Here is a 25,851-nt window from a genome sequence, read left to right as displayed (position 1 = left end):
GGAGAGGTTAGAGGTCAGCAGCAGAAAAGAGTCACAGACTGTACAGCGCTTAGGATGGATGACAGGTGTCTGGAAGCGTTTTGGACAGTTATACCTCAGGATTAGTTGTAAAGTTTAGCATGTGCCTTTATGCAGAGGGTCAAGCACTGGTGAGAAATGATACAACTGACACATGTTCAGTCTGTTTTCTATTTCCAAAGAAGTTAACTCAACCTATTGAAAGTTATATGAATTCTACATATTAATTTCTATGCAAACCTAAGATTTCAGAGGTTATTACATATGTTCCAAGTCAAGGTGAACTGCAACACTGACTCCAGGCAATGCAATTCCCTATACCTCTAAAAGGCAGCAGCACTCATGATTTACAGCTCAAATAAAGCCTGCAAGTGTGAAAACTGTAGGAGAAAGTCCACAGCAACAGTTAAGACCTGATTTGTGGAGCAGGAGGACCAAAAAAGTATGCCATGTGATTTCTCACCATTTTATGCAAAGAAACTCAAGAGTATTTGACAACCCAGGAATAAAAACAAATCACAAAAGGGTAAAAGGCAATAAAAAGATGTGTTAGTGAACCCTGCTGTTTAATGGGGTAGGGCTACTTTCTTTCCAGCTAAGCTGGTTCTTGAAATTAAAAGGGCACCTATCCGCTCTTCCCAAATTCAAGCCTAGACACAGACCCCGCATATGGAACCACATGACTAGTTTGTTTCTGGTGATAACTTGTTAGAATATATATGGGAACTTTAGAAAAAGACTTTGCTACATGTACAACAATGACTGATACTGTCAAAGCTATTATTTGCCCCCTAAACAAGTGAGGACCAACATAGCCAGTGAATGAACTGCTGGCCAAACCACCTGCCCTGGTACACATCTGTGTCCACTCCAAGAAAACAGGCATGATTTTCTGATTTGTGCACAAATGATAGGGGCTTGAAGTGGCTGATCCTGTCTTCCAATTAAGTGTGCACTTAGGTTAGTAAGAAGCCAATCAGTTCACAGCGGTGATCTTGTTTTCTGAAATATCTACTTCTAAAGTTTACTGCATCAAAAAGAGCTCCCACATGTTAATTTGACTATAGTTTGACTTATACCTGAACCATTTAAGGATGAAATTTATGAAGAAATACAACAGTTAAAAATTAATGAAGTATCACACTAATAGTTATACATTTAAAATCTAAGCACACTTTCAAACCTCTCCAGCTTAAATAAAACACACAAATATTTTATATCATAATATACTTTACCTTGAAAGAACTCCAAAGTAATATTTTTCATTTTAGTATATATGATTAATCTTTGTATCTATACTCAAGAAAATATAAATACAGGCAAAAAGACATTATCACGCAATTTAGTGTTCAAGTATACTTAGTTTAGATATTTTTTTAATTTTGAAAGCAAATCAAAATAATATTAAGGCTATCTTAAAATCTTTGGATTCATGCTCAAGACAGAATTATATGCAGAAAGCCTTTATCATGCAATGCAGCACCAAAATTTACTTAGTTCTTTTTATAAATTAAAAAATTAGTAGATTGCATTAAATGGACAGCCTTTATTCAGCATGAAAGTTACATGGCACTTTAAAGACAGAAATCAGGAGCAAAGCAATGTAAAATGAACTAATGTTTTATAGCTATAAGTAGCAGAGTTTAGTATACTTTATGGAAATACCTATTAATAAAAACTTAATTCGTAATGAAAGAGAACAAAGATTTTGTGTTAAATAGTTTGGGCAACCTTGATCAATACTTTTATCACAGTGTTAAAGGCATTTGTTGAGTAAATGAGAAGCAGTAGTTGTTTCAAGTTATACATTTAAATTATATAGTATATGGTATTAGTTTCTATACATTTGTTACAATTTTAAATTTTAAGCCTTTTTATTTTGCTGATTTTAAGTAAACCAAAGAGAATCCTTACTTTAGAAAAAAAGTTAAAAAAACTCTCACCACAGCAGTTTAGATGTGAACTATATAATACATTCTACTGACCAACATGTACCAGATACTTGGCAAACCATTTTAAGGCCAAACTTCGCTGATAGTAATTGCCACCTTCTGATCTCTAGCACTTAAAATACTATTGTCTTTTTGGAAATAGGCAAATTAAAATTAAAAACATATGGATAAGATACATTTTTTCTGAAGAAGGGAAAGCTTTACCTGTTTCCTACAGGGCATTTTCACAAAGATGCTGAACCTCCACCCTGGTGCTTGCAGAACTCCCTCAAAATAGACACTAAAACATCAGATCTTAGGTGCTGGACATGACAGGATGTCAACATGAGCTGTGTCATTAATTATGTACAGCCTACCCTAAATGTCGGTTTTGATGCACTATTTTTTTCCCCTAAAAATTAGTCTTATTATAGAAATGAAAGAAAACAAAGTATACAAATAATTTATCCTAGAAACAAAGCACTTCTTGAGATAGCAAATGTAATCTGTGGTTCTCAAGCCGGGCTGTACATCAGAATCATCTCTGTAGAGTTTAATAAATTTACTTGCCTTTGACCTGATCCCTGGATATTCTGATTAAATAGGTCTGGAATTGAGCCCAGGCCACCTAACATATTTTTATTCCTAATTATCAAAGCAATAAGTGTTCACTGTGGGGAAAAAAAAAACTTTTAAGAGTTTATAAGATAAAAGCAGAAATTTCCTCCTTTCCCTTTCCTTGCCAAATCCCTGTCCCTAAGGTAAACAGTTTTAACACTTTGCTGTCTTCCCAGACTTATCTCTCTTGATATAATTTCCTGTTTTTTTTTTTTTTAACCACATAATGTGTTAATGGCTGGATGATTTTCACCATGTAGAGAGTACATCTGCCGTGATCTAACAAAATGCTGGCTATGTCTTACACACAGAAGTTACTTGGGGACCCAAGGCCACACTTCAAGAGGCTAGTGCTTAATGTCCAGAGTAGCTGAAACAGAGACTTGTGGGTCTGCTGATTGAGACAGACATTCCCTGCGTCTCACACAGAGAAATAAACACTACTTCATTCTTCATTCGTGAAACCATGAGGGTGTCCAGACCTGCAGGCGTTGTTATGTGATGGAGTGCTTTTCACACACGCAACTCTAAGTAGCTCCCTTCGAGATGACTATACTCATGGATTTACTCAATGATGGTCAATGATTTCTCCACTGGGGAAGCCAATGAGTCTGTTTTTAAAGGACAGTTTTCCCTTTCATGCCAAAATTTCTAGGGTGCACAACCCATGGCATGTAGGCATGCCCCATTCTTTTCAATGGCTACACCTGTTTCTTGCCTCTCCAAATGCCCATCTCTCCCTGCCTTTCTTCCCAGTTAGCTGAACTCAAGTTTGTTTGGGGACAGAATGGAAATTCCTATCTTCAAGAAGGCAGGCCCCTCTCCCAACCCTAAGGAGTGAATTATGACTGGGATAAGAAAGTCACAGTAATCTAAGAGCGTATCACCCCATTAACAAGCTAAAAGGAAATATGTGGCGGGGCAGAGATTTCACTTCCTGATAAAAGCAAAAAGTGCTTCAGGAGGGTTTCCTGCATTAGCACAATTGTCCAGGAGCATGCTTGCTGGAGCTGGAGCAGCCACACTGCAACTATGAAACGACAAACTTGAGGTCAAAAAGTTAGCAAACTTTGTAAGGCAAAGCAGAAGAACAGAAAGTGCTTGAGCATGAATTGCCCTGACAGCCTAAGCCACTGTTAACTAGGTGTTCTGCTGCTTAATAGCCAATGTATCCTAATAGACATCATTCCAAAATATAAATATACTATAATTACTTTAATCCTTCATGATGGAAATTCAGATCTTCTCACCTGGTTTTGCTATTACAAATACTGCACTAAACAACCCACCCACAACAAATAATTTAAACATTCACATGTGAGTCTATCAGAGGCCTCAACTCACTTGCTCTTTTAAGGTTCACAGATGACTTTAATGCACAGTCACAGTTGAGAACCACTGCCTTGGAATTCATAAAATGAAAGGATTTGGCTGCTTCTTTAATGATAATCTTGAAACAATGTCTAGAGAAGTGTTTGAAGCCCTGGCCTTTTACCTGACCTCCACTCTCGGTTCATTTTATGAGATAGGGAGGAAAACAAAATCTTTTCCCCAAGTAATATTACTGATGGCCTTCTCTCCTGTAGTTTTGATCAATTTATCAATATATTGGTAAACTGTTTATCCTGTGCTTCTGTGTGATTTTGAAGATGGCTGTTATATAAATCATGATTTTTCAAAAATGATTTGCTTTTTAGGAGTCCCTGTCGTGGCGCAGCAGAAACGAATCCAACTAGGAACCATGAGGTTGTGGGTTTGATCCCTGGCCTCGCTCAGTGGGTTAAGGATCCGGCATCGCCATGAGCTGTGGTGTAGGTCAAAGACACCACTCAGATCTCATGTTGCTGTGGCTGTGGCATAGGCTGGCAGCTGTAGCTCTGATTCAATCCCTAGCTTGGGAACCTCTGTAGGCTATGGGTGTGGCCCTAAAAAGCAAAAAAAAAAAAAAAAAAATCTGCTTTTAGATTAGAGGTTTTGTGTGAGAGGTTCATTCATTTTTGTAAAAGCAGGAAAATTAGCAAGAAAAAACAATTTGAAAACCACGATGTGTCCATGTAATTTCATTTTTCAATAAATTATAGGCATGGAGTTGTGTTGAGTCAGAATACTTACTAATTTTGACAAGAAAGGTCAATATAAGCTATTAGAAAGTCTAAATCACATGACATTAATATTCAATTCAGTACTTGAAAATACATAAAGCAACATTAAAAACTGCTGCCAAAGGCTTGGTAGAGGACAGTAAGGATAATTTATTGCTATGTCAACAACTTATACAAATGACCATGAATGTTTGAAGGTATATGAATATTTTAACTTTATGGTTTTTCCTTTTTTTTTAACCTCTAGTTTGCTACTTTTGAAGATTTAGTTGAGAAAAAGTAAACATAAGCTTCTGAAATTATGACCATTATGAAAAATTCTGAATTGTTCACAATTTTTTGGTATTTTCCAAGAAGAGCTATAAACTGAATTTATTGATTAACAACTACAATAATGCCTACTTAATGTCCTTAAGACATTTCTGGAATATGTTTCCAATCATCCTCGTATTCTCATTTGAAAAAAATTATAAAGCTTTTATAAAGGACAGAGGTGTCACTAATTGATTGTTTTTTAGAACAATATAGCATAGAGTGGAAAACTTCTCACATGGAAGGCTGACTACAGACACTGTTTGAAGGGGCGGGTACCTCACCCTCCTGAATGACAGGGTCACATCTCGTTTGGACAATGACAGAGTGAACAGGTCGTCTTGAGTGACTATGATGTTACAGAAGAGCATGAACTAATGCTGATTTCATTGTTACAAACCTGTTTTACTTATTTTGTAGGAGATGAGTTGAGGCATTCTCATTTCAATTACACACAGATTCAACCTCAGTAAGGTTGTTTTTATTTTAATGAATGCTTTTTCATTTATAACTATTTTGGAAAAAGGGACTATGTTGTCACAAGGATTCCAAAGTACAATTCAACTAATTTTTGACCATAATCTTATTTGGGCTCAGGAACGTGCCACAGGCATGCCCCCCCGCACCCCCAAAAATCTTAAATAAACTTATCTTAAACCCAAATTATTACTAGGTTCTATGTGACTGTTAGAAAATTTTAAATGTAGCCTTATTTCACCAACATTGAGACAAATAACTTTACTGCTTATTTCAAATTATATTAAAGAAAATGGCATTAAATGTATTCAGTTACTTTTTATATAGACAGTAAAGTTGTATAAAGAGTAGATAAAATTTATTTTCTTGCTTAGTAGAAAGAAATTATGGATGTAAGAGAACATAGTTTTGCTCTAGAAGTATCAAAACTTCATAGGACATCTCTAGACCTCAAGATTTGATTCCTCTAGGTCAGGAACTGGCACATTACAGCCTGTTTCTGTAAATTAGGTTGTACTGGTACACACCCACACGGCTTCATTCATGTACTGTCTATGGCCACTTTCACAAGAGCAGAGTCTGCTGCTGCCACGAAAACTACATGGCCTATGAAGCCAGAAATATTTACAGTCTAGCCCTTTACAGATTAAGTTTGCTGACCTCTGCCCTCGGATAGCAAGAAAAATATTCAAAGATGTTTAGCTCTCTGTTAAGTTATTTTGAAGAACAAGTTGGGTATGGGTTTGATGTGAAAATAAATCTCATCTTTTTCTTTTCATATGTAAAGAAAAATTTTTAATGAGTTCAAACAGAAAATTATCTTGAAGTTTTATTTCTGCATGTTATATGCATGTACATGAGTAAAAGAATAGCTTTGTCAATTCTTAGGTAAGGGATATACTCCATTTTGCTTCAAAATATTTTAAAAATTATAACATTAATATGTAAAATATGTTCTGAATCCATGAACCTGCACAACTATCTAATACTTTTCTGGGGGTGCGGGGGGGGGGGCATGCCTGTGGCATGTTCCTGAGCCACGGACCAAACATGCACCACGGCAGCAACCCGAACCACTGCAGTGACAGTGCTGGATCCTTAACCCACTGCACCACAAGGGAATGCCTATCTAATACTGTTAATAAGTTAACTGCTACTACTTTTTCAAAAAGTAAACTAGTTTAACAAAACTAGAAAGACATTTACATTTTATTTCCACTTTTATGATGGTCAGTAAGTTAAAAGTTTTTCAAAAATATTACTCTTTCAAGGTAAACATCGAAATACTGAATTTTATATTTGAAAGGTAAAATCTTGCCTGAGGAGTTCCCATCATGGCACAGAGGTAACGAATCCGACTAGGAACCATGAGGTTGCCGGTTCAATCCCTGGCCTTGCTCAGTGGGTTAAGGATCCAGCGTTGCCGTGAGCTGTGGTGTAGGTCGAAGACACGGCTCAGATCTGGTGTTGCTGTGGCTGTGGCGTAGGGCAGCAGCTGTAGCTCTGATTGGACCCCTAGCCTGGGGACCGCCACATGCCACGGGTGTGGCCCTAAAAAAAGACATAAAATAAAATCTTGCCTAGCTTTAAAATAAAATGTTTATTAATAAAATGTGGTTAGATGTATGCACATACACAAATGAATGGCTACAAGTTAGAAGCTTTGGTTACCCGTATACAAAACATAGATTACTGAATGCCAAAGTGTATTTTTTATATCATAAGTTAAAGCTTTCAAGCAGCGATGATGTTTATGCAAAACCAAAAGTGCAACATGCCCTGGTATACAAGCTGTAAGTGCCGCTCACTTACATTGTTGATAGATTTATGCAAAGCTTCACCCAGACAGTGCCGCTAGGAAAAGATCACAGAAATAAAGGGAAATATTCAGAAACCAAATAAGTGAAAGCAAGAAAGAGAGAAACGGAGAGTAAGACACAGAACATTAATTATAATATGCTCAAGAAAGAATAAGTTGAGAACAGTTCTGAGAAAGAAATCAGACAAAAAGAAATTCATAACATACAGTCTAAATTATCTAGTCTCTTAAGAGACAGTGTCTGGTGTTTGTGGGCCGGCAGACTTACCTATGCAAGCTACCAAAGGCTAGTACATGGAAACCAGAAGTCAGTTTAAAAGATAATAGTTATTGAAGCACCTAAAAGAAATATTACTATTCTGAATTCTTCCCAGAAGTCCATAATATAATGTTTCAAAGCATTACACTCAGCATTTAGAGTAGATTCTCAAAGGATTTATCTTATGAGAAATGAGCAGATGAGCACTGAGACGCCAACTTCATTGACTATATAATTTGGGGGCCAGAAATATATATGACATAGATTGAAAATGTACAGATGTAATAATAATCTGGTTTTATAGTTGGGGGAAAGGAAAAAGAGCTGCCTTCATATCTTTCCGACTCTGTTTTCTAGGGTACATTTGGTAAAATTATGTATGATCTGGGTTCTTTTTTTTATAAATTCATTGAAATGTTGAGTGATAAACTGGAAAAACATACACTTTCCCTACCCTAAAAATGGAGAAAATGTGACTTATTTTCAACTGCTTCACTTTTTTGCCTTCCAAAAATACAAAATAGTATTTTAAATTTATATTACTGATTTAATAGAACAGTTACTCTAAGATGGTTTTTTTAGGCGTTTCCAGTTGTGGCTCAGCAGTAACAAACCCAACTAGGATCCATAAGATGCAGATTCCATCCCTGGCCTCACTCAGTGGGTTAAGGACCCGGCATTGCCGTGAGCTGTAGTGTAGGTCACAGACATGACTCGGATCTGGCATTGCTATGGCTGTGGCACAGACTGGCAGCTGCAGCTCCGATTCGACCCCTAGCCTGGGAACTTCCATATGCTGCACATCGGGCCCTCAAAAGACAAATACATAAATAAATAAAATGGTAGTTTTACTTTGGACACTAATTAAATTTTCAGACAGTGCATAATTATCTTTTTTCCCCATAATGTGGTTATCCTTTGGTATGTTATAAACTAAAGCTGGCAATTTGGTAAACAATTTTTTACTAATAACTTAAGACTAATACAGGATATAGTTTATAAAGTTGAAAAAAATAAGTTGAGAAAAAATGATTATTTGATTATTCCATAACTTCTCAGTTTAAACTCTTATGCTTCTATATATATATTAGTTCTTCTTTTTTATGTTTTCTCATACTCATATTTTTTGTATACCAATGAGACACTTAACTTATACAGACTTTATAAAACTTACAAAAATCTGGGGGATTTTTAAGTTATAGTTTTTTTTCAACCTCTTTGTATTTCTCTGAACTGATGTCCTGCTACTAGAAATTAATCCAAAATGTATGGCATTTACTTATGAAGTAGATTTTTTCATTCTTTAAAGTATTATCAGACAAAAATATATGTTATTTAGGATTCCTGATAAATTAGACTAATGACAGATCAAGGATTCTTTAGTAGGAATTTAGATTTTATGACAGAAGTATATTTGAATATTTAGAATCTAAACTCATATGGTCATTACCTCTGTCAACATACTGTTGCAGGCCATAGAAACACCTACACCAAAAAGCATGGCCCCTAAATTGTGACCTAGGGTGACTTACATCACAGACCTGGTGGCAGCAACTGGAAAAGGCAAGCAGTGCTGCTGGATTGCAATACCCTCACTTGGTGAATACATAAATAAAGTAAGATTTTTTTAAATTAAAAAACCTTTTTTTTTTTTTTTGGCTTTTTAGGGCCACACATGCAGCCTATGAAAGTTCCCAGGTTGGGGGCCAAATCAGAGATACAGCTACTGGCCTACACCACAGGTGACCAGAGCCGCTCGGGATCCAAGCAGCATCTGTGACCTACACCACAGCTCACGGCAATGCTGGATCCCTGACCCACTGATCGAGGCCAGGGATCAAACCAGCATCCTCATGGATACTGGTTGGATTTGTTTCTGCTGAGTCATGACGGGAACTCTCTTACTAAAAAATCTTTTATTAGAGTTCTACTACAAGTACAGAGTGACATAGAGAAATGGATAAGATAGTAAAACATACACAAATTAAAAAATAAAAAGTTCGTGATGAATGTTATGATAAAAAAGGTTGATGTGATAGGAAATGACTGGAGGTGATACTGGGTTGATGGTAAGGAAAGACCTTTTGAAGAAATGAAATTTAAACTTGGGATCAGTGAAGAAGCAAGCCACGAAACGAGATGATTTGGGGGAAAGTGTGGACAAGCAAATAGATCAGCCAGCACAAAGACCCTCAGGTGGAAGTGAGCTGGAGTGGCTGGGTGTCGGTGGGTATTTGTGAAGCTGAAATGAGACGGGAGATATTAAAAACCTTAATTCAGTGGGGTACCTGAAAGAATTTTAAGCAGGAAAATGGCCTAATGTGATTTACATCATAAAAGATTACTTCAAATTTGTGGGAAAAAAAAAAGTGAAACTGGGGAGGCCAAACAGAAGGCTATTATAATGGTGGTGTGGACTAGCATTTTGTAAGGGCAATGGAAGCAGATTGGAGCTGGGGTATGTTTCAGAGGTGGATTAAACAGGACTGACAGATTACATGAGACCTAAAGGAAAGGCAGAAAGCAAGGTTGACTCTTCAGTTTTTGTTCTGAGCAACAAGCAGCTTCAAGAAGCGAAGATGATGGGATAGAGATTGAAAATCAACACTTCTGGGTCAGAAAAGCTAAGTTGGAGTTGCCTATTAGACAACCAAGTGACTGTCAATTTGGGTGAAGACATCAAGGTTGGAGATTTAACTCTGGAAGTCACTGAGATATAGGTGGTATTTAAACCTACAGCACAAGACTGGATGAGATCCTCCAAGGAAATTTCTTCTTGAAAGAATAATGGATGAACTAAAAATCTATATGCAAAATTATCTGACAAGCATTCTATATGATACGGGCGAGATGCACGTTATAAAAATCGAGGCCCTATATATAGTCAATTTGTTTGAAAGCATCTTAAGCTACTTGTTAGTTTTTGAGGTCAATGAAAAGAGCCTCAAGAGATCCTCTTTAATGGACTGAGATTACTTGGATATTTCAACATAAAAGGTTCACCAATGTGTTTCAGGATTTCTAGTCTTGAAGGATAAAGGTAATCAGACTCTCAGCTAAATGAGGAAGAAAATTGGAAAAAAAAAAAACCAAAAAATTTGCTGCACTTAATTAGAAATTTACGGCTTTGTACATATGAAACTGTGCTCTTAGGAGTAATCTCATTGTTCTAAACCTTGGTTTATTCATTTAGAAAAATAGCACAAGGCTTTTTACATGTTTGACGTCTGCAAATGTATTGGTATATAAATACTGAAATCTACTGAATCACAAGCTTTTAGAAGACCCTGTTTCATTCATATTTTGTATCCAAAGTGCCAAACTTGGTACCTGGAAAAGAGTAAATAAATGAATAATGTGGGGACTAAATGAATGATACAGATTTTTATTACTGAGTTAGTTCTTGCTACTCTCCTCCTTTCCCCTTCCTCCATAGTAACAGGAGCAGCAATGAGAAAATTCTAGATAACGAAAAAGAAGTTTACAAAAAAATACATATATATCTTGCAGAAATCCTGTTGACAAAAGCCAACAGAATCTAAGACATAGAAATGTATCCCCTTAAGAAATGAACTGAGTATACTAAATATACTAAATATCTGTTAGAAAATATTACTCTGAACAAAGAAGGCCTGCCAAGAGAGAAGCTGTGTACTCTGAGTGGCATCTATCTTGTCCCACTCTGTTCTCCACACTACAGTCAGAGTTCTGAAATTTTAATATTTGAATGTGTCACACTCCTGATTAAAACCTTTCAGAAGCTCTTCACTGCACCTTAAGTCTCTACCTGGCAAACAAAGCCTCAGGTGACCCTGCCTCCCTGCTGCCCTCCTAGCTCTCTACTCTCCAGAACAAAGGGGTCCAGGGGCTGCCTGAGGGCCTGTGCACATGCTTCCCGCTCCGCCCAGAATGCTGTTCTCTTTCTCCTTTTGGCTTGATTTCTGCTTTGCTTCCAGGTCTCAGGTAAAAGTCTCCCACTGTGAGAAGCCTTCCCCACATTTCCAGACCATGTTAGGTCCCCATGGCACACATGCTTGGGTACCATGGTTATAATGAATTTAAGTGTCACACTGTTACTTCTATTCACCTTCTTTTCTAGATAATAAGCACTGGGCAGGCAGAGATTGTTATGACCCATTACTGGTCTGGCACAGTGCCTGGCATATCAGAAGCACTCAATTTCTGACATATGTCAAAATGTCATCAAATGCCAAGATATAAAATTCTCATTACTGACAAAAGAAATGTCATTTGTTAAATTTCTAAATTCTTTGAATCAACAGCTACACTAATCTTACACAGCAATTCAAGCAAAATATGTTAGAGCTTAATATAATGTTCAACAATTCAATATTTAATAGAATATTTAATTTCTTAAAGCAAATTATGTAAAGTTTTTTCTAATATTAATTTCCAGCATACTAATATCTAGAAAAAAGCAACCAATAAATCTGAGATTTAGAAGTGGGAATCAAAACTTCAATAATTCTCTCGAAGCAAAGAATAGAAGAAAAAGTCCTGAACAATTGTTTAATATTTAAACTAAATTAGTAATAACAGTCATAGAAATGAAATTAAGGTGGAAATAAGATAATATGTTAGGTAAGTCTTTTTTTTTTTTTTTTGCTTTTTTTTAAGGCTGCACCTGCAGCATATGGAGGTTACCAGGCTAACTGGAGCTACAGCTGCCGGCCTACACCACAGCCACAGCAACACTAGATCCAAGCCGCATCTGTGACCTGAACCACAGCTCACGGCAATGCCAGATCCTTAACCCACTGAGTGAGGCCAGGAATTGAACCCGCCACCTCATGGTTCCTAGTTGGATTTGTTTCTGCTGCACCATGACGGGAACTCCTGTTAGGTAATTATTAATACTTCTCAGAAACTAGGTCTTTAAATAACTTTATAATCATACATCCACTGAACCCTTTCAAATCCAAAATATTTTAATTCTCTTTAGTATCTTGTCACATGAAAGAGAAATAGATTAAATTGATTTATTACTATCTAAAAGCTCTTAAGTATTTTTCAGGTGTGTTCTGAGCACTAGTATCTCTAAAGGCACAAACTGCTTTGCATTTCATCATAGTCTTAACTGTTGTATTTTGCAGAACAAATACACACACACACACACAAACAATACATTAAAACCATCCTTTAACACCCTTTTTTTTTTTTTTTATGGTCACACTTGCAGCACATGGAAATTCCTGGGCTAAGGGTCAAATTGGAGCTACAGCTGCCAGCCTGCACCACAGCCACAGCAACGTGAGTTTCCAGCTACATCTGGGACCTACAGCTTGTGGCAACACTGGATCTTTAACCCACTGAGTGAAGCCAGGGATCAACCGGCATCCTTGCAGACACTATGTTGGGTGCTTAACCCACTGAGCCACAATGGGAACTCCTTGACACCTCTTTTAAAGCTAGGTATAGATACCATAGTTTCATCTTTTAATCTCTTCTCCTAAAGGTGCCAATATAAAAACTGGAGGAGTTCCCTGGTGGCCTAGTGGTTAAGGACTTGGTATTGTCACTTCTGTGGCTCAGGTTACTTCTGTGGCTTGGGCTTGATCCCTGGCCTGGGAACCTCCACATGACAAGAGAGTGGCCAAAAAATAAAAACTGGATAGACTTAAATTCTAATAAGGGAGGTTTGGGCAGGGAAAAGAAAATATTTTTAGATTTGTAAATTAATTCAGAAAGCAATTTAGTAGTATTTATTTTAGAAGAGAAAAAGTCTCAAGCAGAAAAACAATAGCCTGGGTCTGATAAAGATAATATAATATAGTTGAAGAATGTCATTAAAAAAAAAAGTTTGTTAATTTTTTTGAAGAAAAATTCCAAACAAACTTCCACATCTACTAAGGAAAATACTGCAAATTAACTTTGAATCCAGGAACTGAAGTAGGAAGAATGAGGTATAATGGATGTTGGCTGGTTTGGGTAGACTTTAATTCCATTCCACATTTTCTGAGAAAGCAAAACTGAGACTCGCCTGCTATTCTCATTGTCTGTTCTGGCTGGCTTTTCTCCTTTCTCCTTGTCACTTCCCCTTGTTTTCCTGCTGCCTCCTTTGACTTCCCTCTTCCTTATTCAAGTCGTCTCTTTTCCCAGGGTTAAGGCTAGATCTCTGTTGTTTGTTTTACAGTTTCTTTGAAAGAAAGAGAATTCTAATTTCTAGGAAGAGAACCTTAAACCTTCAGGGTCAGCATCTCTGATCTCCTGTCACTGCTCAGGGCTTCTGTCAGGGCCATTGCCCTGGTCAGCTGAGAAGAGACGACTATTCCAAATCCCTTACTGTTACTCACTCAGAATCTGCTTGCAGCTATTCTGCCACTGAAAGGTAGTACTGCAGGAGTTCCTATTGTGGCTCAGCAGTAATGACCCTGACTAGTGTCCATAAGGACATGGGCTTAATCCCTGACCTCGCTCAGTGAGTTAAGGATCCAGCATTGCTGTGAGCTGTGGTGTAGGTTGCAAATGCGGCTCAGATCCTGCAATGCTGTGGCTGAGGTATAGGCTGGCAGCTATAGCTCCAACTCGACTCCTAGCCTGGGAACTCCTTATGTTGCGGGTGCAGTCCTTAAAAAAAAAAAAAAAGTATCTTTGCTCATTTAAAATGGGCATAAAACTGATGAAAATGTAATCTTTTTTCAATAGGTAGTAATATAATTTTGAAAGAAAGAGAATTCCTTCCTAACATAAAACTTTCTAAGAGTTAAGAGATGGAGCCAGCAGAATGAGTACTGAGCTTCTAGTGCCAATTATAGTCAAAAGTTTTGTGTTCTAAATAGTCTAGACCAGAGCTGTCTCATAGAATTATAACGAGAGCCACGTGTGTAATTTTAATTTTTCAGTAGTCACATTTTTAAAAAAGGGAAAATTATTTTTAGGCACAAATTTAAGCCAAATATTAGCATCTCAATATCTAATTATGGGGAAAAGTGAGACTTCCAAATCTTTTTTTTTATACTAACTTTCTAAAACCCAGTATAGGCCGACATCTCAATTTGGATGAAGCTCATTTCAAGTGCTCAATAGTCATGTGTAGCCTGTAGTTACCATTTTACATAGCCGTCTGGAAATCAGAAAACAGCCTGCAACAGCCTTAAGAAACTGGCTTTTCAGATGCTCTTGATCAAGAGCACTTATTTGAACACTCTATTTCTCATTCATGTCATTGTTCTTTCCTACAGGGTGTGAAAAATGTCAAAATACCCTGTAATTGTAGAATCAATGCATCTAAGACGAAACTTGCCACCTCACCCCTTCAGTGAAGTAGCTTTTTGTGGTGACCTCCCCATCTCAGAGGATGATCTTCTTTTCACTATCCTGGTTTCAAAACCGGAGTCAGCTTTATCATTTCCTTCTCCTTTACCAAAGTATTCCATCAAATTGCATGACTCACTCCTTTACGATTTCTCTTGCAATTCTCAGTGAAATAAGCTTAATTCGGGTCCTAATTGGGTAGAATTACTTGTATTTCACATATTTGACAACTTCCTCTTTGGATGTTGTGCCTTGGTTTTTCTTCACTCTTTTCAGCAACTACTGAGGGCTTTCTATATGCCAGGCACAGTTTAAGCTGCTGGGGCTGCAGCGGTGAACAACACAGCTAAAGACCCAGCTCTTGTGCAACTATATTCTAATAGGAACGAGAATCAGTCTGATGCGATGTAGTAGCAAACATTGTGAAGAGACAGCAAGCCAAGTAAGGAGAGAGATCGAGAATGCTCTTTTAGAGAAAGTGGTCAAGGAAGATCTAGCTGAAGAAATAAGATTTGACAGAGAATTGAACAAAGTGAAAGAAGCAGCCATGTAGATTTGGGAAGACCAGATTCCATGTGGAGGGACTGGCAGATGCAGAGGCCCTGACATGGATTATGCTTGGTGTGTGTGGTCCAGAAACTCCCAGTAGCCCCATATGGCTTGGACAGAAGGGGGAAAGTGATAGAAGATGACACTGGCAATGCAGCCAGAGGTCAAATCACAAGGCTACTGCAGGCCATAGTAAGAGTGTGGATTGTATTCTAAAGGTGATGGGGAGCCATTGGTGGATTTGAAGCAGAAGAATAACATGATCCAGCTTAATATTTTAAGATCATCACTTTGGCTGGTTGGAAAATAATTTGTAGGCGGGCAAGAGGAAGAGCAGGGAGACCAAATGTAGGTCCCAGGTGCAGAAGAGAACTGCAAATGGCTTGGACTAGGGTGGTAGAGTGGAGGAAGTGGTGCAAGACCCTGGATGCACTCTGAAGGCAGAACAGTGGGGAATGGTGATGGGTTGGCTGTACAGTGTGAGAAAGAGGAGGTAGAGATAGCTGAACAGTAAGGGATGACAGTGTGTAGGAGGAGCAGTCTGGCTTAGGCTGAGGTTATTGAGGAGTGCATAGTATGTATTCAAGTGTCCTGTTTCAGACATGGTAATTTAGATTTTCATCCTTGCTTCAATAGCACAGCCATATTATACTTTCTAAAATACAACTTTCAGCATGTTATTCCTCTACCCATAAACCTTACAGAGTAAACGGTTGAACTCCTAAGCCAAAGTTTTTCACAGTCTCTCTCCCTCACCGTCCTCTTATTTTTCTGTATTTCTCATAGTGTCCAGGAAATAAGAGGATATGAAAATGTTTGGTAAATGAAGAAAAATATTTGTGTTCATACTTCACCCTATTCAAACATCACACCAACAGTGACCTCCTTAATGAAATCTTCCCAATTACATTGGCTATATTATCTTTCTCTACCCTAGACCTATATTCCTATTCAGCTACCCAGTGGTATGTTGGTAAATGTTTAATACCTCTCTGAAAAACAAAGCCCGGATTTGTAGCATTTGCTGCATCTGTGGTGTAAATGCTTCCACCGTGGATGATTGCAACCTACTGCCAGGACAAACCTGAATCCAGAATTGAAAAGGCACACCCACGCTCAGCTTTGTGAGCTGGTGGAGCTCCTACCCCAGTACTCCCACAGTACCGACTGTCCAGAGCATGTGCCCAGTCACTTACTGCACAGTGACTTTTCTGTAGGTACACAGATCTTTCCCCTATTAGACTGCAACCATGTGGAAAATAAACACTGTGTCATATATATCACCATAACCACCATAACCATAAATGGCATTGGAGAAAATTCAAATTAGAGTCAGATGTAAACTATAAAATTCCCTAATTCTTTGTCTGAATGATCTGTGTGTCTCTCAAATTTATCAGTCCACTGATCTGAATGACGACTATTAGAATACAAAGTCATACTAGACCCAAAACAAAATATGCCTTGAAAAAGGTGAAAATAAAGAAATAGATGATGTCAGTTTAGGATCACAAATAGAAAATATGATTCCACAAGAATTATAGAGTCATTTTTCTTTAGACAGAGTTAAAGAATAAGAACACAGTTCTTTTGCCTTAAAGGAACTCAAGTGTATATACCACTTAGCCCAGAACACAGAATTAGTTTTGGACTAAAGTGTAATCATTGGATAGGAAAAAAAGAATGCAGTATAAAAAGAAAACTAAAATATATAAAATTAGACTCTGATTGGAGCACACAATGAAAATAATAGCTTTTGAAGTTTTCATAAAGTAAGAAACATCTGATAAAGAAAAGTGAAATTCTTAAGCTTTTCCATGACCGTTTTCTGATATGTAGGCCATAAAGATTAGTTAAAATCAAATTTAACCCTTGAGAGTTTAAGTTCATGTGAAAGACAAATTATTTTATTTCTTCTTTGCTCTAAGTAAGATGAAACACATGTATAAGCTAAGGCACAAAAACAGACTTGGGTTCAGTTCACTCAGAAATAGTTAAAACACATGAAAACACAGATCCTTTGAAATCTTTCAAAGCACATGCTTCTGCCTAAGCCCTAGCTGTTCCAATTCTATTCCCCACTCTCAGTCCCTTAATGTCCAAACCCCAGCCAGGTCTGCCTTCCCTAAGTGTGGAGGGGTGTGGGCAGGGCTGGGGTGAGCAGAGTGAAATGGCTGTAGCAGAGCTGAGCAGGAGTCAGGTAGAAAGCATGGAGCAGGTCAGAGCATGAGCTCTAGGAAACCATCCGAAAGAATCAAGAGAACAAGAGCCAGAGGGCCAAGATGAGTTTTCTGTCCAGAACAAGGTCCATTAAAGATTCTGCGGGTCCTGCTAGAATTTTCATCTTGTATGTCTACAAGAGTAAAACCTCTAATATAATACCCACTCTCACTTTCATGTGAAATCCTTTGTTCGGTTGTTTTCTTAACTTTCTTCAGGTACAGACAATCTTGGAAGGCAAAAGCCAGGTGCCAGTCTATGGTAGAGGGTATGCCCTGCATACTTTAGAGTGGGGAGAAAGGAAGATACTATAATTTGGGAAATGGTCTGGTGGCCTGAAGCAGCACAGAACAGTTTACTCTTTGGAGGGAATTAACTTTTGGTTATCTTTATGTTTAATCTGCTTTGAAAACTGATTGTAAAATTCTTCCTGTAAGGCTAGAATAAACTGGAGTCGCATGTAATAAATTACTTTATAATACACAGAACTAGAACAAGATGGAAAGCATTATGTCCCTTCAGGAATGAACATCCAAATAGACATCCAAAAAAGAAAAGAATACCAGGAAATCAGAGAAGCATGGATGAAATGGGACAATTTAATACAAGGGAGATGAATAATGATCAAAATGAATAATGAATAAAATAATGTGATAGAAAACAGGTGGGAGAAGGGGTGGGCCCTCTTTACAGTGCCAAATTCAGCCAGAAAATGTCTATGTCCATAATACTTCATGACTGAAAAACAAGGCTGACTTTTCAGGATGATTTTTATTTTTATGAGACAATTTAACTAATTAAATCTTCCTAAGTACAGAACATCATAGAGAAGTACTACCACTCTATCTAGTAAAATTGATACTTCTAGATCCCTAAATAGGAATATAAAATAAGTATACAGAAGGTAACTAATAAACAATGCTATCAAGGTAACTATTTTCTAGTGAGAGTTAGTGTTTTCTCATTTTTTGTCTGAGTTTCAAAGCTTTCAAATTTATTTGCAAAAGCTCATAAATATTCATGTATATACATGCCCCTTTTCAGAGTAACATGATAAGTTATTATGAAATACCAGTCACAAATTGGCAGGCTCAAAGCACTCTTGAAAGACACTACATGCATGTTCCTGTATAATAAATAAGCTTACAGAAAGCTTATCCTGTTTATTTTGAAATTCGTCATGATCACAAAATAAAGATAATAGAGGATTTCTGACATTAAATTATTGAGCTGCTTCTTGTCCAAGTCCTGGACTTGCTTATCAACTGGTGACTCATTAAGTCCTACTTAATTACTGGCTTTGCAGGAGAATATTAAGAATTCAGAAACTGAGAAGTTGTGTGAGTGAAAATGTGAAAATTCTTTTAATTACAGTTAACAAATGCTCTGGAAATAAGGCTGACATAATCCAGAAGAAGTACCACTACCTTCCATTTATGTCATTTTCAAACACAACAGGCAACAACATCCTGTTGGTGAGAAAGAAGTAAATTGCTCACTTCTGGTAAGTGGTTTCAGGAAATCAGGATAACATTTGATGCATTTTACCTTCCATTGCCTAAATGGTATTTAAAGGCTTGAAAAAAAGATGTTATACTTCCAAAAAATAAGTAACTTTTCCATTTAAAAATCTCTACTATGTTCTGTTCAAATATTAAATAAAAAACGTGTGTTTTCAGTATCTAGGACAGCAGATGTAACAAAATTATTTAGTATACTGTTTCATAAGTTTAAGAATATGTCTCCTTGATTTTATGCATCTAAAATTTTAAGTATGCCCTATGAAAATAACAAAATGCAGTGAATTAACACAGTATTTTATATTTCTCTAGAGAATGTCAAGGAAAAAGAAACTTCATAATACACAGGGTATTAAATACCTGGTTTAAGAGATCTTCTACTTTCTTCTGCCATGAATCCTTGGCTGCATTTTTCTCTCGCTCTTTTAACTGCAAAAGTTGAGACATTGCTGACTTTTTATCCTCTTCATGTTGAAGCCTTAACTCTTCACGAAGTTTAGAACACTCTTGTCTAAAGTAAAGCAAATGCATTTAATTTGTAAAGAGAATTGTTCCTCTTAATAACGGTAGTATAGTTGTTTGCAGGTTTTCTAAGTATTTAATTAATCCTCCTCAAAAGTCAACTAGGAATAAGAGGTGATTATTTCATAGGTAAGGACCACAAGGTAAACTGGTAACTTACCCAAAATCATTGCCTTATCAATTTACCAATGGCAGAATAGGTACTAGAACAGTAAGTCCTCTGAGTTCAGGTTAGTACTCTGCCTATGTTATAGCCAAGGACATGACATCAAAAGTAATCTGTATTTAAGCAGGAAAAAAAAGAATTCCAATTTCTGTGCATTTAAGCATGGCAAAAATACATTAAAATTGCTGGAACTACATCTTCAACAATAGACAATATAAGCCATATAACAGAAAATCACTTTTTGCACAACTATTATAGATATGATTACATTACAGAGTAAAGAATGTACCTAAGATTTTCAGTCCATTTTATCTCTAAGTCATGAGCCATTTTGTCCACTCTGAGCTTCTCTTCTTCTTTCATGGCAGCAAGTATTTCTTCATGCTGTTGCCTTTCTTGTTCTAGCTCACCCTGAAGAGTAAAAACTTTTCAATGAAGACGGGTCTTCAAAAGCAAACTCACTGTTGCTTATTTCAAATAAGGAGAGTGTCTGGATTAAAACTTTTACATTCTCTCAGCACAATAATTGATACTGCCATTTATGAAAATTATTCGAGGTTTTCTGACAATAAAATTATGGTATGCCATTTTATATTTTAAATGTTCTTGTGAAAACTATTTTTTATTAAGGCTTATAAGTTTACATTATTTTAAATAGTTTAAAGTCAGCATTAAATTAATAATCTTAACTAGACTTTCCTTGTCATGGGTATGTGACAATTCAATTATCTTCACATGTATATACATTACATAAGCAGATGTTATTTAAATGTATTCATAATGCATATCAAAAGTATGCTATATATTCAAAGCTTAAATATTACAGTTGTACCTCTCTGACATGATTAAACTAATCATGAGAAATTTAGTCTTCTGATTATTTTTATTATGTCACTTCAAACCAGTGGTCCATGGATTTAGTCTTACAGTATGACAAATGTATCATACATATTCCACATATATCATATATCATACGAAATCTCTGTAAAGTAGCATAAATCAAGAGGTTTTCTAGAGCTTGGGGCTGGACGTGACCTGTTTGAACAACACTGGCAATCACTGATCCCTACTATCAGCACAGCTGCTCTTAGGGTACAAAAGAAAAGGAACAGATGATGGTCCATCCTTCTATTATCATAGTGACCCTTTCTGGATCAGCCACTTTCTCAGAGCCTGTGTTGCAGCATTGTTGAGAGGCGTATCCAGGTTAATGGGAAAGCAGCAAGTCAGTGCTGAAATGCCACCCTACCTTGTTGAGCTGGCTATTAAGCAGAAAATACTAAAACTCGAATTTGGCAATCTTAGCCAACTGTCATTTTCACTAAGTACTCTGCCTCTAGAAATTATTTTTTTCCACCAAAGACAGCACATTAAAAGGAGCAGAATCACTTTAAAGTATTTCTTTTACTGAATGCAAAGCACTTCATTAGACATTTTTGGGATGGGGAAAGAGGTAAGAAAATGCTTGCTCTTAAGGAGCTTCCCCGAGTTATGGTAAACCAGGATACAGTATTTTCTCAATTAAAGTAAGAAAATGCTTGCTCTTAAGGAGCTTCCCCGAGTTATGGTAAACCAGGATACAGTATTTTCTCAATTAAAGTTGTCCAGCAGAACAGAAAATGAACAGTTGATAAGGTTTTGCTTACAATTTTTATAATGTTCTAATATTTGACAGAAGAACAATGTAAATATGTGCAAACACCTTAAAAGATGAAGCTGAATCCAATTCTAAGTGTAAAAAATTTGCAATCATACTAATAAAAGGCAACATTTACTGAGTGCTTACTATTCTGCTAAGCACTGTGCTGTAATGGTTTACCTCATTCAATTATGACAATAGCATAAAGTGTATTATTATCCCCCATCCCTACAGCATTGTATGGATGAGAGAATTAAGGCTTAGCATAAATAACTTTACCAAAGTTACACCCTAAGTGGTGGTCCAGAATTAACACCCAACTAGCCTACTTCAGAGCCCACACTAAATCATCTCTCTGAAAGAAAAAATAAATCTCTGGCTACTATCCCCCTAGTTGTATGGATTCATTTCTCTATCTTCTAAGGCAGTCTAAATACTTGCTCTGCTTCATGAGAATGGAAGGGGAAAGACAGATCCTTTCTGAAATCTATAGGTCATAGAGAATCACTCAGTTGCTATACATGAGAGTTTGAACTCTTACTAGGAAATTAATTGTCCATACTACTAATTGTTATGGGTTAAATTGTGTCTCTCAAGAGATACATAGAAGTTCTAACACCCCAGTTCCTCAGAATATGATGTTATTTGGCAATAGGGTCGGGAGGCAGATGTAATTAGTTAAGACGGGGTTATGCTGGAGTAGGGTAAGCCCTTAATCCAATATGACTGGTATCTGTATAAGATGTGAGGATATAGGAAGAGATTGAAGTTGTGCTGCCACAAGCCAAGGAAAGTCTGGGGCTACCGGGAGCTGGAAAAGGCAAGGAATGACTTCCCTTAGAGGCTTAAAAGGGAGAATGGCCCTGATAAAACTTCGATTTTGAACTTTAATCTTCAGACTGGTGAGATGAAAGAATAATTCCTGTTGGTTTGAGGCCACCTTAGTACTTTGTTACGGCAGTCCTAGGAAACAATACACTAATTATATATAACGTGATGTTTATAATAAACTTTAAGCAGATTAACTCAATTATATTTTTACCTTGCTGATATTTAGATTAGAGCAGAATAATGACATTACCTCAGCATTTAACAGAGCATCCTTGGTCTCCCTCAGCCTGCCTTTAGTCAACTCAAGCTCATTTTGAAGCCTGTCTTGGGAGTCCTGAAGACTAGCAATGAGTCCTTCTGCAGAACCAAGACCTTGTTCACTTTTGCTTACTATATCTTGGAGGCGGCCAATCTGCAAGTAAATACAGTATTTTTAGTACACCTACTGTAATTGACTAGCAAAACAGTCATGTTTGTTTTCTTATATACTTTAGATATAATTTTACTGATGGATCTTCCTTGATGAATCTGGAAGAAGCACGCAATCATAATAGGCTCCATCTGCTTTTTTTTTTTTTTCCAAAAGACCTCCATGTTCATGATTTCCCTTTGTCATGACAACCCTGTGAATAAATTGATACCTCAAGCTCCTGTGAATTCCTAGTTCTATATAATCAATCACCTATAATAAGGAATTGATGTAAGATAAAGATTATATCCAAGACTGAGGAAAATGTATTTTTTAGATAAAAATATTATCTAAATATTATATACATCTCTTTAAAATTGAATCACTTCTATTTCATTTGTGCCCTGTTCTCCATCTATTTACAAAGGTGACAGATTTAAGTTAATATTGATAAGCTGGTAACTGTGTCTTAAATTAGGATAAGTTGTGATTTCTGTGTTTCTGTACAAAATCGATGTCACAAAATTTTTAAGAGTTGAATTTATACACTCACTCTGGGAATTAGGAGCTAATAGACAACTTGTTGATTAAGCAGATCCATACCCTCAAGTAGTGAAAACTAAAGTCAATAATGAAATGCTTTAAATTATCTAGAAAAATCTATGAAGTAAAAAAACAAAAAAACAAACAAAAAAAACCCTCTCATTTTTGTAAAACAGCCAAACCAATCAAAACTCTACAGAAATGACAACTGGTAATTAAAAAATAATACCTGAATATTTCTCACTGTAAATACACACATCACAAAGAAAACTGAAATTCCTTCTTCGGTCCACCCCACCCCCCTGATCTGCAACCCCTGCTCCCAACTTCCTGTCTCCTTTCCATGCAGATATGTGTACATGCCAAACAATTCTGGTGAGGACAGCATTTTATCTTAGTATTCTTTAAGTGGTGCCAATCTCATAAAATGAGCTGGGAGCTTCCATTTTTTCTGGGCTCTGAAATGTTTTCATAGCTAACACTTGTATTTTGAAATTTTAGTGAAATCCATTCGTTAAAATCCTCTGGATCTAGTGCCTCTCCAGATGTTGGACTACTTGGTTCCTTTAATGGCTATAACTGGTTTGGTCAGGCTGTTCAACTACTTTGAGTCTTTTTAGAAATTTAAAGTTTCATTCAAAGACATCAGTTTTCTCAAAGTTTTAAAATTTTCTAGCATATTTGTATATAACAGTCATTTACAATGTTTTACAATTTTCTCTGTCACTGTATTTATGTCACATTTCCCTGGTCTATATAGCTTATTTTTATCTTCTCTACTTTTTGAGTTGATCTGGCTTGCCACGAATGTATTTTGCAGCAGTGAATAAATAAATGAGAGAAAAACAACTGTAACAGTGTTAAGAGTACTAAACTTAGCTGAAAATCTGGTTTCAAGTGCTGGGATTTCTGTCATGTGTCACAGAGATCAATATCACATTCTTCTTGATAATGTGCACACTGAGGAAATTACAGTAAGTAGAAACCACCTCCCCTGGAGCATCTATCCACATTTGTTCTCCTCTAACCCATTCTCCTTGAAACAGCAAAGTCAATTTGCTATAATTAAAAACATGAACATGAGTGTAAGCCCCACCCTGACACCAGCATCCACACATTTATACTTAGTGTCTTCCAAATCCCTTCCATTTCCTTTAGGATAATATCCAAAATCTTTCTAGGGGCTTACAAGATTGTTGGGATAGCTCCTGCCTAACTCTGCAGCCTTGGCTTGGCAACACTCTTCTTTAGTCTTATCCCCATTGGGAGGAAGAGAGGCACTGGGTTAAGAACTGAGTTCTGGAGTTCCTGTTGTGGCTCAGCAGGTTAAGAACCTTACACAGGGTCCATGAAGATGCAAGTTCAATCCCCGGCCTTGCTCAGCGGGTGAAGGATCTGGCATTGCCAAAAGCTGTGCTGTAGGTTGCAGATGTGACTCGGATCCCACATTGCTGTGGCTGTGGCACAGGCCAGCAACTGCAGCTCTGATTCAACCCCTAGCCTGGGAATTTCCATATGCCACAGGTGTGGCCATACAAAGAAAAAGGAAAAAAAAAAAAAAAAAGAAGAAGAATTGAGTTCTGAAATCTCACCACCAGGATTGGAACTCTGGCTTTACCCAATTACTGTGTGACACGGGCCAGTTACATAACTTTTTGTGATTAGTAACTAATATCTACTGCATAGGGTTACTGTGAGAATTAAAGGAACAAACGGTATAAAGGAGCGACTATATAAAACAATCCTAGGACATAGTAAGAACCGAATAAATATTAATTATTATTGGAAGCACTCCATCTATACTGGTATCTCTCCAGTTCTGAGAATCTTCTCATGCCTCAGGGCCTTTGCATAAGCTTTCCTCGTTTATTTTTGGGGCAAACCCCTGTTAATCACTTACCACCATTTTGTAAGTTTTATCAAATATCCTCTACTATAACAGTACTAAACAGTGCTAAAATTTTATCAATAATCTTTAAGTCCTTGCTTAGGTTAAATACATTTAAATGTATATTCCCATCTTTAAGGCCTTTATATGTGCAGCTAAGTTCCTTTCCAGTAAAATTGTATGATTTTATAGTCCCATCAGCAGCTTTTGAGTGCTTATTTCTTTGTCCTTATCAGTACACGATCTCAATATTTTATCATTGTTAATTTTATGGTAATGAAATGGCATCGCACAGATTTCATTTCCAGTTTCTAAATTACAGTGATAATAAAATTGTTTTTCATGTTTTTTCTTTAGTCCATTAAAAAAATTAGGGTGCCTGTATTTTCCTTACTCTTTTGTATACACTCTTACAATGTTAAAGACATAAATTTTGTTAACTTACACAATTTGTCGATCACTTATTCCACCCCCCCCAGTTCTTCCTCTCTCATAATTTAGCTTTCGCCATAAAAATATTCTGTTTTTAATTCATGACACTGCTATCATATTTCAAAAGGCTTCTTTGTCCTTGTATTTTGTCATTTGTATCTTCCTATTTTATTTACATTCATGATTTGATATTACGTTTCCATGCTTGGCCCATCTGGAGCTTTTTTGGAACAAAGTTGAAGAAGAAATCTAACTTCATTTTCCTCCTCTCTTCCATTTACACAGTCTTTAAAAAGTATTGTCATCCACTATGATTCAGAT

The 25,851-nt window shown here is 36.8% G+C and overlaps 1 protein-coding gene across 1 annotated transcript in view; it reads right to left on the bottom strand.

The window, feature by feature from the left end:
• FAM184A (family with sequence similarity 184 member A) overlaps positions 1-25,851 on the bottom strand; it is a 108,135-nt gene that overhangs the window by 22,408 nt on the left and 59,876 nt on the right. Inside the window, exons 7-9 of the mRNA XM_047759581.1 lie at positions 22,509-22,670; positions 20,078-20,199; positions 19,461-19,611 (exon numbers count right to left, since the gene is read on the bottom strand). Coding sequence (XP_047615537.1) covers positions 19,461-19,611; positions 20,078-20,199; positions 22,509-22,670 — 435 coding nt within the window. The remainder of the gene's footprint in view (positions 1-19,460; positions 19,612-20,077; positions 20,200-22,508; positions 22,671-25,851) is intronic.

This window comes from Phacochoerus africanus, chromosome 2, assembly GCF_016906955.1.
Source record: "Phacochoerus africanus isolate WHEZ1 chromosome 2, ROS_Pafr_v1, whole genome shotgun sequence".
NCBI classification, from domain to species: Eukaryota; Metazoa; Chordata; class Mammalia; order Artiodactyla; family Suidae; genus Phacochoerus; species Phacochoerus africanus.
Note: the sequence above shows the minus strand (reverse complement) of the source record. Positions and strands in the feature narration are given on the sequence as shown.